This window comes from Aptenodytes patagonicus, chromosome 6, assembly GCF_965638725.1.
Source record: "Aptenodytes patagonicus chromosome 6, bAptPat1.pri.cur, whole genome shotgun sequence".
NCBI lineage: Eukaryota > Metazoa > Chordata > Aves > Sphenisciformes > Spheniscidae > Aptenodytes > Aptenodytes patagonicus.
This window is the reverse complement of record NC_134954.1, coordinates 42904089-42918753: the sequence shown is the minus strand read 5'-3', so window position 1 is coordinate 42918753 and position 14665 is coordinate 42904089. Positions and strand designations below refer to the sequence as shown.

The following is a 14665-nucleotide window of genomic DNA, read 5'->3' as shown; positions in this document are numbered from 1 at the left end:
TGCTTAGACATTTTTCATATATTCACAGGTTAGTGGGACTACTATTAGTCCACACCTAGCCATAATGACAGAGCACATTGTGAAAGATGGGAGTTAGTATAAACAGTTATGACCTCTGTTCCAGAGAGCCTATGAAAGGAATTGTCTACACTTCCTCACGCAACTGTTTAGCTTTATATTAGTACTCACATAAAAATATGAAAGTTTGTACCATATAAAGAAGAGAAACTTTTAGAGTCAGACTTTACACTTCACTTCTCCTGGATTTTTTCTGACTGGCAGTATGAGCTTTCAGAGTGTTGGGCAGATGGATCAGCATGGAGAGGCACTGGCGGCGGTAGTGTATACTGATGCTTGGAGACAAAGTTATCCACAAGACGCTGCCTAGTTGCGGTGACTTCTTCTTCAAAAGAGTTTATTATGCTTCTGCCAGTTTTGCACTTAAAACAAAGCAAAGGATTGAGACTTTCAATTGAGCAATTTAACTGTCTAGTTCAACTACATTCAAAACTTAGATCCTCAAAACCCCACTGATCTGCCACTAATTCTAGCTTGGAAGTCTACTTTTGGCTATGGTCAGCAATACTGCTGTCTGAATGGTGCAGAGCAGTTTGGCAGATATTTCATATGCATACCCCCATTTGATTCAGAAACTCCTCCACCAGCCTTGCCAGTAAGGCTCAGTTCAATGACCGCTTTTGGTTATGTCTAGTATACTTTTTCTTTTAAATGAAATTGTGAACCTACTGTTTAGCTGCATTTTAAATCACATCAGGGAGGGAGACATCAGTTTGATTTTCTTCTGTGTGAAGAGGCATGATATTGCTTCTCAGGATGCATTAGGATATTGGTGCTTCAGGATGGCAGCATGCTCTGGATCAGCCCTAGTGCATAGCCCTCCAAGCTATTGGAGACAGTAATCTTGAGGGCAAAGTGTCCCCACTTGAAGCTGCTGTTTCAAGTTTTCTGTATGCTGTACTTAGAAATAAAGTAATATTATGGCTGAGACCCCTTTTGTACCTTGGAACACTGCTCTAAATCATTCACTGTTCAGGTTAGATAACAACATCATCTTCTCACTCTTAGTCCACCTTTTAAGATATCAGATTGCTCCCACTGCGGCATGTGATCCTATTTTCATGTATTTGAGTCTGTTGTATAGGGAACTTAAATACTTAACCTTGACAGTCACCAGGTATATTTTCAATACGGAACATTATCAGCAAGGCAAAGATCTCATTTGTGCAAACCTGCCAGGAAGTAAGATGCAGAACCTTTACTGTGCCCTCATCGGGGAACTTGATTCACTTGATTTTTACTATCCATAGGATTAGGGGTCATATATCAAAGATCCGCTGATCTTGATCGATTAGTTGAAGCAGCTCAGTTTTGTGTGCTTCTGTATATGTCAATGCAGTGGCATGCATGAAATGCCAGTAGTGGGGAGGAGTAAAACTGGATGACTGTAAAACATTTGAAATGGGCTTTAAAGTTTGAAAGCTTAATTAGACTGATTTACGTGTAAAACTGGACATACTGTAAAGCAATGATCTGGTCAAATTTTGTCTTTTCACATGCTTTGTTCATCCCTCCTGAGAAAGATGGAGCTGCTCATTGTAGAGCTTCCTGGATTGATTGATTATTGTACCCGATATATTTTTTCTGCTGTAATGAGTTGTTGAAAAAACATTTCTAAAGGAAACAGGTTTTCCTTCAAAAGCTAGACAATAGACTACATTGAGAAGTGTTTAGGTGCAGATTTCTTAGCCAATAATGCATGTAAATCATTACTTCAGAATAAGTCACATTCTATCCTTACGCCATCACTCCTTGCCGATGCTTGGAAATCTTGGAGATGGAAGTTCTTGTTTTCATTCTAGCTTTGAATCTTATATTAAGATTATTTGGTTAACACTTACAAGGAAGTTTCTCAGCCGTGCCATCTCCAGCATGTAGTACTCCTCCATTGTCAGGTCATCAAAGTGCTTAGTAAGGGATAAAAAGCCACAGCTGTGACGTTTGGTGTGTTCCTCCCTGCAGCATAAACCCAGAATAAGAACAGATATTAAAACCATGAAAGTTAGATTTTGAGAGATGAAGAAATCTGAACAGACAGGTCTCTTCAGTACTTCTACTGTCTATCAGTAGAAAAAGTATCATACAGAAAACATATGAAATAGATTTTAGTGGATCTGAGATAAAAGCTAGTTGAACTATTTCAAGGTTACTGGGTAAGATAAACTTTCAGTAGGCTTCGGTTTTGTGGACTGTTACAGAGAAATTGGTAATTTTATAATGGGTAAGGGGATGTTGTCAAAGAAGTTTGGAGGAATACTTCAAGAATGTTGTTACATCTGTGCTTACCATGGGTCATCATTTGGTTCCCAGCCCTCCAGTTCTATCAAGCAAAAGAAACATTTTGCCACATCTGGTTCATTTGCATTTGGACAGTGGACAAAGCCCGCCTTTGCCATCTGCAGGTGACAGTTTAGAAGTTTAGAGCCTCATCCAACACACTGCTCGTGTTCACATCAGCAAACTGTTTCCAAGAGCTTGCAAATAATGCCTTTTCCCACAATGTCTATCAGCACAGATCAGGCTGAAAAATAGGTTTTAAGTGTGAGGACTGCAAGCAGGTAAATAAGCAACTAGTAAAGGAACAAGGAATAGGCTACAAGTAGTGAACGATTTCTGCATAGCTGTGGTATCTGCAGGCTACTGGAGTAGCTTTGTTCTACCAGGTAACATCTAGTAGATGCCATGCTACACAGGCATTTCAGTAGCAGTGCATGAGATCTGCCATAGCCAGGACTTTAAAGAATACTTTCAGAGAAAAAACATAGCATAAGACCATGGACACAGAGAACCTTTAAATATAAATTATGTGAGTAAAATGCTACATCTTTAACTTCTATGTTTTCCTGTCACTTTAGAATCATATCTGGTCAGAACACTAAAAATTAAGTAAGTTTGTTTCAGTTATCAAACTTCACACCTTCTCAGATAACTCTTGCAATATGACTCATCTGAGATCCAGCCTGGAAGTTTCATGTGTGTGCCAAAGTAGAAGTCAGGTGGATTTTTTTTAATGCTCAAGTCAAAGCCTGCAGGGACATAAACATTAAGTTTTCTAAAATTTAATTAATTTCAATTTCTGAATTTTAAGTAGTGATCATTCTGCTACTTCATCCTTCCTGCTGGATGTGTACTTGTTTCTTCTAATGTAGGCTTCCTTTTTATGAGTGAAAATTTGCAATCAAAAAGACTACATAATACAAGAAATTAACTTTCAAGTGATAAGAACAAAAAAAACGAAAACAAGAAAAGTAACTATATTCAATTCCGTAGCTAGACTAGTGAACCGAACATGCAGAAGCCAGTCATCCTACTACAGTATTTCTGAGCAGGGAACAGAGGAAAGTTGGAGTATTCAACTTTTCATCTTCTTCAGGCTTAGTGGAAGCTTACAACTCTTCTTGAACATGAATATACTTAACAATGGCTTCACATTCAGGCATGGTATATAAAAAATAAGGCGCAGTCAAAATATCTGTTTTCAGACTTACATTCTCTGGAGTGCACTTGCAGTTCTCTATAAAAGGCCAGTTTGTGAAGGTTTTTAAACGGTTCTCGTATTCATACATATCCTTAAAATCACTCAAGAGCTTGGAAGCCAAACCAAGCTCTTTCAAGAGTATCTCCATCTATAAAGCCTGCAATTAGTATAGCCCAGAGCCTCTCTCCTGCTCTCAAATTTAAAGCATTATACTAATTGGTGACACATTGCACCTGTAAAGGTGCAAAGGGTAAGTTTTAAAGTAAGTAAAAACACAGGTGAGTTTATGAGCAGGACAATCAAGAGAAATGAAGCTACTGGAACTTTTTTTCCCATGTTACATTCTGCGTACTTGGTCACACTATATATGTATTAACTGAAAGCACCTATGCTAATGCAGTATGAAAATTACAGATTTTATAATTGAAATGTCAAGAATGCAAGTTAAAAACTCTAGTTACGAATACAGCAATTTTACAAACAAATTTTTTAAAAATATACTGATTGTGACCAAAGTGGTTGAATTAACATTGCTATTTGAAACCTTTAGTGTTTCTTGAATTTCGTGTTCAGAGATTAACTCTTAGTATCATGTTTGCAAATACTGTTGCATTTCTTTAAAGGGGAGGTGGTTATTATAAAATATTCTAGAGTGTGTCCAGAGATAGAATGAATGGTGGCGTATGAACTAATTATATCTGTTAGGGTTTACAGGATCAAAGCATTAAGCTGTCATTTTATAAATTGTCTCTCATTTTGGTAGAGACCGGTTAACTTCATAAACACCAGTGTGTACAAGACTGCTGTACACAGCAGTTTTCTAAGCCAAGATCTTAACACCTTTGAAAGGTGTTGCATTATGAGACTTGAAAATTGAAATCCTCTCCATAATACAGATGGAGTAAGTCCAGACAAAAATCCTGCTTCCTATACCAGCACATTAGTCTGTCCAGATGTGGTGACAAAAATGAGATTAAGGATCATTTGCATAGGACTTCCAGTTTCAACCCTCTTAGAGCATCTTTTTTGCCTAGATTTACACATGCTAAATCATTGATTTCTCTGGGACTGTACTTGTATCTAATTTTATATGCAGGAATACTGTCCTTGAAATTTATATTAAGTAGTTTAGAGTAATATGTGTTAATGCTTACACAAAAATAGGACATTTTGATTCTATTTTTCCTTTTTTTTTCCAGATAATACCAATGGTGCAGGAGTTTATCATTCGCAACCTGGGCCGTCCATTTATTGAGCCACCTCCATTTGATTTGTCAAAAGCATTTTCTGATAGTCATTCTTGTGCACCACTGATATTTATACTTTCTCCTGGTGCCGACCCCATGGCAGCCCTTCTTAAGTTTGCTGATGATCAGGTATTTTAATACCTCCAGACTTTTTTAATATAGTTGATGCTTGTGTGTGTGCACGCGCGCACGTGTGTACATTTGTATGAAGCAAGGAACTTTAAGTAAAAGTTGAAATGCCGAAGTAAGCTCAAAAACCTGTTTTTAACTGCCCAAAAACACGTTAAAATTGATCTCATGGTTCTCTTTAACACAAAGCACTAATTAATGCAAGTGGATTGTTTTTAGGAATGAATAATTTGTCTATTGTTTATAAGAAATTGTATGTTAAATAGTTTTGGCATATTTTGTAATGTTGTGATGTCATGATCTATTTAACTAATTAGTTCATGTAATCTCAAATGGAAAATGGAAAAATGGAACAAAACCATAATGGTTTAAACGTTCATTGTAAGGAATCTTACCTGAAAATGGTATTTTTTTTCTAATAAGCATTATGTGTAATATCTTAATTAAAAACCACTGTAGTAATATAGGACCTTAGGATCTTGGGTGGCATTTACACCTCAGAATTCTAATATGGATTTTTGTTGGCTTTGACTGTCATTATTATGGCATTTAAAACAAAAAATTCCCAACAGTCTAAATCAGTTCTCATGTAGAAGAGTATTGTTGTAATACTAGAAAGTTGCTGTTTTCTGGTAAGATGTATTTCTTGCATTTCCTGACTATTATTCTGTCAGAATTCTGTGCTGTTGAGAATGACAGACATACATACTTCAAGTCTCCAACGACCAAACTGCAAATGTATCCTGCATTTTATAGTTAGGTTGTTTACATCCTTAAAGAGCATACTGTTTTCAGGAGTATTTTGAAAGTGTCAGAATTTTACAGTTCCGGATAAAATAGATGTGTAGTTGGAGCTTTTCACTGGAAGATAGATAAGACATTTTAGTCAACTGGAATGACATGAAAAAGATTTAAACTGTATTTTAAAATATACTGTACATTCAATATTTCAAGAATACATATAGATGTGAACTCTCATACCAGCAGGTTTAGTGTATTTATGCAATATTATTCTTACTTATAATATGCTTTCTATATGCAGGGATATGGTGGTACAAAGCTTAGTTCTCTGTCACTTGGTCAAGGCCAAGGCCCAATAGCCATGAAAATGATAGAGAAGGCAGTAAAGGAAGGAACATGGATAGTTCTGCAAAATTGCCATCTAGCAAGTTCATGGATGCCAATACTGGAAAAAGTCTGTGAGGTAAAAATAAGTATTACCTTCTTCTTAGAAATACTTTTGAAGGCATGTCTGATCCATACAGGCAACTGAAAAGCCAGCGTAGCATACTTCTTGATGATTCCCATTATATAAGGGTAATAATCACATATTGATTCTGTCTTTTTCCTTCTGCCTGCTGGAATAAACTGCTCACAAACTTGGTGCGTCTGAGCCATTCCTGGAATGGTAAATCCCAGCCACTACAACAGTCTCTTCTGGCCAAGGGCTTTCATCATGTGTCTATTGCTGCAGAAAAGCAGTATGCTAAGGAATTTTACTCTTGAACCAGCTATAGGTTTCCAAAGAGGTACTAGTGTGTATTGCTTTCAATTGCCTGTTTTTATATGTGTTTATTGTAGGAGCTAAACCCTGATACAACACATCCAGATTTCCGAATTTGGCTCACCAGTTACCCATCTGCCACGTTCCCCGTGTCTGTACTTCAGAATGGAGTGAAGATGACTAATGAAGCACCAAAAGGTTTACGGGCCAATATAATTCGTTCGTACCTGATGGATCCAATATCTGATTCTGACTTTTTCAACAGCTGCAGAAAACCTGTTAGTAACATTGTATTGTAACTTTGTAAATCAGTTAAAGCAGACCCTGATGACTGTGTATGTATGCTCGGGGGGGAAATCTATCTTGATAATGAGAAAAAAAAAAAAGGCAGAAATATTGTGTGAACAATGTTTTATAATACAAAAGTGTAAAAAAAAAAATTCATAGGTACATGGTCTCATACACATAGTTGTACGTGTCATGTATATTAATTACATATACATAGATATATAGCTTTAAAAAGGAAATTGCTTTGAGGGTTCACACTGGTTTAAGAGAATATTTAGAACTCATGCTTATGACAATTTGATGACTTCCTGCTGAAGGCCTTTGTATGTCAAGAAAAAGCTACCCCCTGACTCATAAACAGTGTGTTACCAGAGCAGGAGATGCTGGGTTTTGAGTGACTCAACGACAGCACTGCTGTGCAGGACGTGAGAAAAAATGAAATTATTTAAACCAGCCATAAATTATTAATGGTGTTGCATTTGGTTTTAAGGCCGAGTTCAAGACATTGCTGTATGGCCTCTGCTTCTTCCATGCGCTGGTGCAAGAAAGGCGGAATTTTGGGCCGTTGGGTTGGAACATTCCATACGAGTTCAATGAGACCGACCTGCGCATCAGTGTGCAGCAGCTGCACATCTTCCTCAACCAGTACGAGGTACAGCAACCTCTCACAGTGGTCACTGGTCCTTGCTTGCACTTTCTAGGACTGTTAGTGCATTTACCAATGCAGGCTGAGTGCTGCCATGGCAACAGTTTAGTGGGGGCAGTGAATTAGAAACCAAAGTCTACTTGCGGTAGTGCTAACCACATTCATTTTAAGAAGTGGTTAGTGTACCATGATCAGTACGTAACTAATGTGGGAAACTTTCAAATTACAATTTAGAAGTTCTGCCATGCAAAACAGAGCGGTGTTTGTTCCATACAGTTGCCTTACTCTTATCCTGTCTCTAGGCAGGAGCTGTGGATTCAGCTCTTGGCGATGTTACTGCAAGCTGTAAAATATCATACTAAAACGCTTAATTGCTAACTGTGATTTACTCAATGATAGGGATAATACTAGACCCTGGACTGTTGCAGATTAATAACAACCTTGATCTATTTGTGTAAATTTGGCAGATGACGTTTCCTTCCCTGTTTGCAGAGCTAGGTAGTGTTTCATAGAAGCCTCTCTGGAATTTGCTAGCAATACATGACACTTCTTTATGTTGCAGCTTCCTAAAAGCAACCCGCTATAGCCAGAATCTGTATGGCTGGGAGCAGGAAGGGGTGTTACTTTCAAACCACTGTCAGCCTGGGGTCTTTTTGGCTAGCAATGTGGTTAATAGGTGATACAGCATGAGAAAGCAACTTCATGAAGGCGTGTTCTTTTCCTGTGGGAGAGTGAAGGGCCAGGGGCTGAGGGGGATGTCTTCCCATTATATGACCAAAGCTTATGAGCAAATGTAGTGCCTAGCAGGGAGGGAAGCGTTTTTTTTTCCTGAAAGATAACAACTTGTACGTAGTAAACTGATTTCTTGGTACTTCTTTCGAGTAGTTTGCTTTACTCCAGTTTCAGTGTATCACCCACTCTTGCCCTGACTTCCTGTAAATAATTTATCTCTTATCACTCATAATTTGTTCCTTTTATGCACCTAAAAGGAGTCCAGCTTCTCCCAACCTCAAGACTTTAAGCACATTTATTTTCTAAAAAAAAAATAAATAAAATCTATGAGCACAGCTATAGCCCTGTGAAAGCATACATTTATTTTAGAAGTATGTATAGCCAAACAAGTAGAGATAATTTTGGAGAAGTTTTCCATAAACTTGTACTTGCGGAGTTCTAGCTGCATTACTATGGAAATTTTTGGTGCTATTGTTCTTCAAAAGAAGCAATGCTGGGTGACTTGATGGATGATTACTGAAGTATTTGAAGATCAGGAGATCAATGGTACAAGCATGAACTAGCAGAAGTAAATAACAACTTTTAAACTTTCCAGTGAGAATTCTGGATGACTTCCAAATAAATTACAGTGATACCAATATGGCTGTCCAGAGAAGTGCTAGGCTGCAGTTCAGATCATCATCTTGCTTTTTTTCAGGAGGTACCATATGATGCTCTTCGCTATATGACTGGAGAATGTAATTATGGTGGCAGAGTCACTGATGACTGGGATCGGCGTACGCTCCGTAGTGTTCTAAACATGTTCTTTTCCTCAGAAATCATTACAAACGTAGATTATAAATTTGATGCAAGTGGCCTCTATTTTGTTCCTCCTGAAGGAGATGTAAGTATCCCAGAACAATGGCATTACCAACAGCTTATTTTTTAAAAAAATACATCTATCTTTATTCACATTGATATGTGCCTCAGTGCTTACTGCTGTCACTGCTCACTTTTGTGGCTTAATCTCACATTCTATTAGGATTTGTTTCAGTGACTTCTAAGAACAGAAATTATGTAAAAAACCCCACCCCAATTACTACCAACTAAATTGACTTTGCTCTGTGTGCGTCAGCACACGTAGGGGACAATAAGGGAGAAACCCAGCCTGATAAAGTTAAAAGCATTATAAAATAGGCATAAGAGAATTAGATGATCGTATCTGCTGGAGGTAGAAAGGACATAGTAATCAGCTTAATTTATCACACAGGAGAGTAATGTTACACATCAGCAAAATGCCTTCAGACACTTGGCAAGCAGTGGGCCCAGAAATGCTCTTACTTTGTAAGAGAATTTCCAACAGCTGTCAGAAATTTTATCAGAAATTATTTAAGGAAAGCCAATCCTGATTTCAGGGTAGGAGGATGGACCACAGGAATTTGTGAGGCACAGTCAGCCCCTGTATTTCCTTTTGTATCTTAGTTTACACACTGTATTCATTACACTAGGAAAGTTTGTAGTAGTTTTGAGACACAGCTTGCAGCCTGTCATGGGCTGTTTGGCTGTTTCTGCATCTCCTTTTAAGCCTATTTTTTTTTTCCTTTTTTCAGTACCAAAGCTATATTGAATATACAAAGACACTTCCACTGAATCCTTCCCCAGAGATATTTGGAATGAATGCAAATGCTGATATTACCAAGGATCAGTCAGAAACGCAACTGTTATTTGATAACATTCTTCTCACACAGGTATGTGAAAGTCACACACCGTCTTACCATAACTTTCTACATATGACTATGTTCAGATTTTTTTTCCAGTTTTTACTGTACCTTATTGCGTTGTATCTCCATTCTGGTGAAATCACTGTTCCACTTAAGAATCTTTTAAGGCTTTTTTGGTTTTGTATTTTCCTGACTGTCTTCCTAAGGAAACATAGCTTCTGTGATCGTACAATCAGTTTGCTATCTTCTACTCTCCCCAGCTTTTAACAATTTTCAACTTCTTGGCCAGTTTTAGTCTAGTTTGTAAGCCAGGTACAATCTAGGGATACTATAGTTTCTGTAAGCTTCATGAGGAAAATGGAAGAGCTGAATATAGGGAGCAAGAGGGACATGGAGGGACAGCGAGACAGAACTTGGCACTGCTCTGTGCCATTTGGCAGCACCTGGCCAGCTAATGGCACTGACAGGTACATCAGAGATGGGGGGAGGAAGATTGGTTTACAGTGGAAGCAGGATTTCAGCAAAAAAAAATGAGGACACAAATCTGTAGGAAACCAGATTTTTTTAGTTCTAAGCTATTAACTTATTGCACAATAATATAGGAAATTCTGAAACAAATTAATTTCAGTCACAGGGGAAGAGGGTGGAACTGTAATGATCTTTTAAACAATGCCTTTCTAACAGCTCTATTTTCCTGCATTTTAACTACTCACTCTCCTAAGTCCTCTTTCTTTTTCTCAAAATAAATCCAAATTTTTGGCTCTCTCTAGTCTCGGGCATCTGGTGGTGGTGCAAAATCCACTGATGAAGTTGTTCATGAAGTCACAGGTGACATCCTGAGCAAACTTCCTCCAAATTTTGACATTGAAGCAGCAATGAGAAGATATCCAACCACTTATACTCAAAGCATGAATACTGTGCTTGTCCAAGAGATGGGACGCTTTAACAAGTTATTGCAGACAATACGGGACTCCTGTGTAAACATCCAGAAAGCAATAAAGGTGAGCTGAAGATAACCTTTAAAAGCATATACCTAGACTCAATCTGTGAGCCATTAATGCAAGTACCTTAGAGAACTGACCCTGAAGCCTGATTCAGGACAGTCAGTCAAACGCTTTAAAGAATCTGGATTCCAAACCGATTTATTGATCTGTATCTTAAATCTGTACTCTGATAGGGGTACAATGGAATATAAAAGTACTATTGTGCCTACTGTAGAGAAACCAAAACAGAGAGCTTTTAACTACAGATTTGCTAGCAAATAAGACAAGCAGTAACTAGGTTCATATCTGTTTTTCTGCCTCACTGGCATGAAAGACTGAAGCACCTCACACAATTTCTTACAGATGAAAGCAGATCTCCTCAACACCTCACGTAGCAAATTACTGCCAGTGAGGATTCCAGTTGAGCTATCACAGTCTAAAGTCAATGTTTGTTCTCAGTAGGCATCAAAAGCTACAGCTGAGCAAAATACAGAAAAAAGCAGGAAAACGTCAGTTTGGGTAATCTTTATTTATCCTACTATAGCCTAAGGCTGACAAGGCATTTAAAACACAAACAAACAAACAAACCCCCCACAAACACCACTCCTCTCCCCACTGAAGCCAAATTACAAGCTGAAAAGTCTGCCACTTTAGAATAAGGCACTTGCAACAATGTCGCAGAGTTTTGATGAAAATTTAAATAATAATAAAAAAGAGCATTTACAGTTAGTAAAACTCAGAAGTGCTCTGGGAAGACCATGCTTCTGAGGAAGGGAGAATTTTCCAGTCTGGCCAGTGTTGTCCAAAAGAGGCTATGGACCTTTTCCCTGACCAATCTAGTGACTCTACCGGATCAGACAGAAGACCACAGTAACTTTTCATGAAATCCATTATGTCCATTATTGTTGTTTTCACTGTTACTCCTGTCTGACTTAGCTGGAAGTTCATAACATCTGTTGGACAGAGCGCTATGTTGATTTTTAGTTGTTAAAGCAAGCCTGTTAGGCAAAGTATTTTGACATCTTCCTTTCCAAAATTTCTTTTAGGGACTAGTAGTGATGTCTGCTGAACTGGAAGAAGTGGTAAACAGCATTCTGAAAGGCAAAATTCCAGGACTATGGATGAGGAAGTCTTACCCAAGCCTCAAGCCTCTGGGCAGCTATGTGACTGACTTCCTTAATAGACTGAAGTTCTTACAGGTGAGCACACCCCATTTACGCAGATTTGTTCAATGCCGCTTATTATTTTTGTCTGTTGATGTCAGGTGACATCTCCACAAGCGAACATACACACACGAATTGCTTGCGCTGAATAACTGACAGGTAAAGTTCAGTTCATTTGTGCATCTGTTTCGTATAGCAATTTGCTCATCACAGCATCTAATGAAGCACTACATTTTGCCACATACCCTACACCTCACAAAGAGAGCTGCAGTACATCAGTAACACTGTATGACAGAATTGGCCTTCTGAAGTGAATTTACTAAGGGCCTCTTAAACTGCATACAGATCTAGTCGTGGTAATAAAGTTAATTAAAATAGAACTTAGGAAAATACTGTTGAGTTTCTTTTCCAGCGAGCAAACTTAATTAGTAAAACATTTTAACGCAAAATCTTATGTTAAAGTCAAATACCAAGCTTTCAGTAGAGTGCTGGAGAAGAAAGCTGGGCGAGTTAGGGACAATCAGTGAGGTTCCTTCACCTGTAAGAGTGCAGATTCCCAAAACTGACTTTAAATGAGTACTATCTAGAGTCTCAGCACTATTCTGTGGCTTAGTTATCTCAATCAACTGAAGAAAACCCATCTCACAGCAGGTTGCCTACTCCATCCATACCTGTTGTAAGAACAGGTCCCAAGACAGACAAAAGATCTAGGAACAAAAATCGTAAGTAAATAAAAAAAAAATTTAAAAAACCAAAAGAAGCATCCAGTTTCAGGTCTAGAAGGATATTCACAAAATCTGCATTTCCAGAGAACCTCTATTTTATGTTTTTGGACACACATCACCCAGCCAACGCACCTCAGTAACTTCCACTTTCGTTGGTAGCAAGCCTGACAGCAGTATGTGTGAAGAACAAAAGTGTCATTTCTTGAACAGAATCCAGGACAGAAATTAAACTTGTACAAACAGAAAACTGCCAATAGCTATGAGGATGACTTTTTATTTCTTGGGAGGAAAACTACTTACTAGTAGAGACAACTAGCTTACTTGTCTTCATTGTAATTCTCTGCAGCAGCTAATTGTAGCAAATTTTTTCCAGACATTATTCAGAACTGATGTTTGCAACAATGAGAAAAAGGTTTTCTTGCATGCAGTAAATATTCACCATTGCAACAGACCCCACGTATATTACAACCAAATCCAATGAATTTTTGCCTTTTTAAAAATGATTTTTATACAGAGGTCTCCACAGTGTAAGCTATTAAAAAAAAAAACAAACCACCAAAAAACCACCAACCAAACAAAAAACCCATAACAAAAAAGCACCCTCCCCACCTCCCCCTAATCAAAAAAGAAGTTTAATTAGGCCACATATCCTCCTCATGAGGAAATCATCCATTGTCATATTCAGCTTGCTCTACACACTTACAACATGTGACTTTGGCCCTGGAAGAGAAATACAACCCCTTCAAAGAGAAAACAGCCTGCAAAAACCTGTCAGTTGCACAGAGAAACAAAGGTGAATGCTGAACAGCCTTCAATAATGAGGGAGAGGAGGAGAACTGAACGCTCCTTTGATGAACTTACAAGGATGATGCATGTTTAACAGACTTATTCAGACTAAGTCATTCACAAAAGCTGAGTATTTCCAGGCAGCAGCTTTTGGGTTTTTTTGTGTGTGTTTTTTGTTTGTTTGAGGGTTTTTGTTTGTTTGTTTTAAAACAGAAGCTAGTGACATTTTAAACAAGTTGTTTAAAAAGACATGGCAGCCATCCAAAGTTCCACTGCTTTCAGAAAAGAAAAAGACAATCCTGGATTCACAAAGGGAGAAATTACTTCTGCTATTATTCTAGAAGATAATTGCTTTCCTAAATACAAAAAAAAAAAAAAAAAAAAAAAAAAAAAAAAGAAGCAGTTTTTTTCTTTTCTCCTCCTCTCTCTTTTGCTGCTGCAGCTGTGGTATGAAAATGGAACTCCACCAGTCTTCTGGATTTCAGGATTCTTCTTCACTCAAGCATTCTTAACAGGTGCCCAGCAGAACTATGCCAGAAAATACACCATTCCAATAGACCTCCTAGAATTTGACTATGAAGTGCTGGAAGATAAGGAATATGAAATTGCTCCTGAAGATGGTAAGTAAATGCATGACAATTATCTGTCTTTGCTGATGTATTCAGAAGTTAACGTTAATTTGAAGACTCAGTTATGCAATTAAGTTAATGAATTCAGCTGGAAAACATACACAACTGCACTGCTCCCCATGAGATGCACAAGAAGTGAAGAGGCAAAATACTATTTAAGTCCTTAAGAACTGCTGAGATTAGTTCACCTCCTGGATTAGCATGCAGATATAAAACACCACCACCAGAGGACACTCCTTACCCCAAACTTCCCACAACAGATCAAACTTTCAAGTGGTATCTAGCTTGCCTTTTTTTTCCCCCCCTTTATTTCACTCCATTAGCATATATGTCTGAAGACGCGTATTTTCCTAAGCCAAGGAGAACCAAACATTTAGTAGAGAATTTGGGTATGCTACGTTAACTATCCCTAGAAAAATATCTTATGGATGTGATCACAATGTCCAATAGGGGACTGCTCTAAGGGGTGAAAAGCCCTATTTTTTATCAAACCACGTTAATAATGTATTACTTACCTTAGGTTCCAGCTGCAGATACATTTGTTAGCTTGCCCTTCCTCAGAAAAAAGGACAGATTA

General features: G+C 38.0%; 2 protein-coding genes across 2 annotated transcripts in view; one reads left to right on the top strand and one right to left on the bottom strand.

The window, feature by feature from the left end:
* The window catches only part of DNAH7 (dynein axonemal heavy chain 7), a 135354-nt gene that overhangs the window by 119183 nt on the left and 1506 nt on the right, over nt 1–14665 (top strand). The window contains exons 54-62 of the mRNA XM_076342253.1: nt 4756–4932; nt 5975–6136; nt 6514–6714; nt 7215–7376; nt 8800–8985; nt 9692–9829; nt 10573–10803; nt 11832–11984; nt 13902–14079. Of these exons, the coding sequence (XP_076198368.1) occupies nt 4756–4932; nt 5975–6136; nt 6514–6714; nt 7215–7376; nt 8800–8985; nt 9692–9829; nt 10573–10803; nt 11832–11984; nt 13902–14079 (1588 nt within the window). The remainder of the gene's footprint in view (nt 1–4755; nt 4933–5974; nt 6137–6513; nt 6715–7214; nt 7377–8799; nt 8986–9691; nt 9830–10572; nt 10804–11831; nt 11985–13901; nt 14080–14665) is intronic.
* On the bottom strand, nt 252–3704 carry LOC143162228 (baculoviral IAP repeat-containing protein 5.1-like). Its single transcript, XM_076342257.1, has 4 exons — nt 3567–3704; nt 2365–2474; nt 1920–2034; nt 252–440 (listed from the first exon to the last, which is right to left on the bottom strand). Exons 1-4 carry the CDS (start codon nt 3702–3704, stop codon nt 252–254), a joined length of 552 nt encoding a protein of 183 aa, XP_076198372.1.

Coding starts and splice junctions, on each gene's coding strand:
- LOC143162228 (XM_076342257.1), bottom strand. CDS start 3,704: ATGGAGATACTCTTGAAAGAGCTTGGTTTGGCTTCCAAGCTCTTGAGT. Junction 2,475..3,566: donor GCAAGTGCACTCCAGAGAAT/GTAAGTCTGAAA, acceptor TGTCACCTGCAG/ATGGCAAAGGCGGGCTTTGT. Junction 441..1,919: donor CACGGCTGAGAAACTTCCTT/GTAAGTGTTAAC, acceptor CTTTGTTTTAAG/TGCAAAACTGGCAGAAGCAT.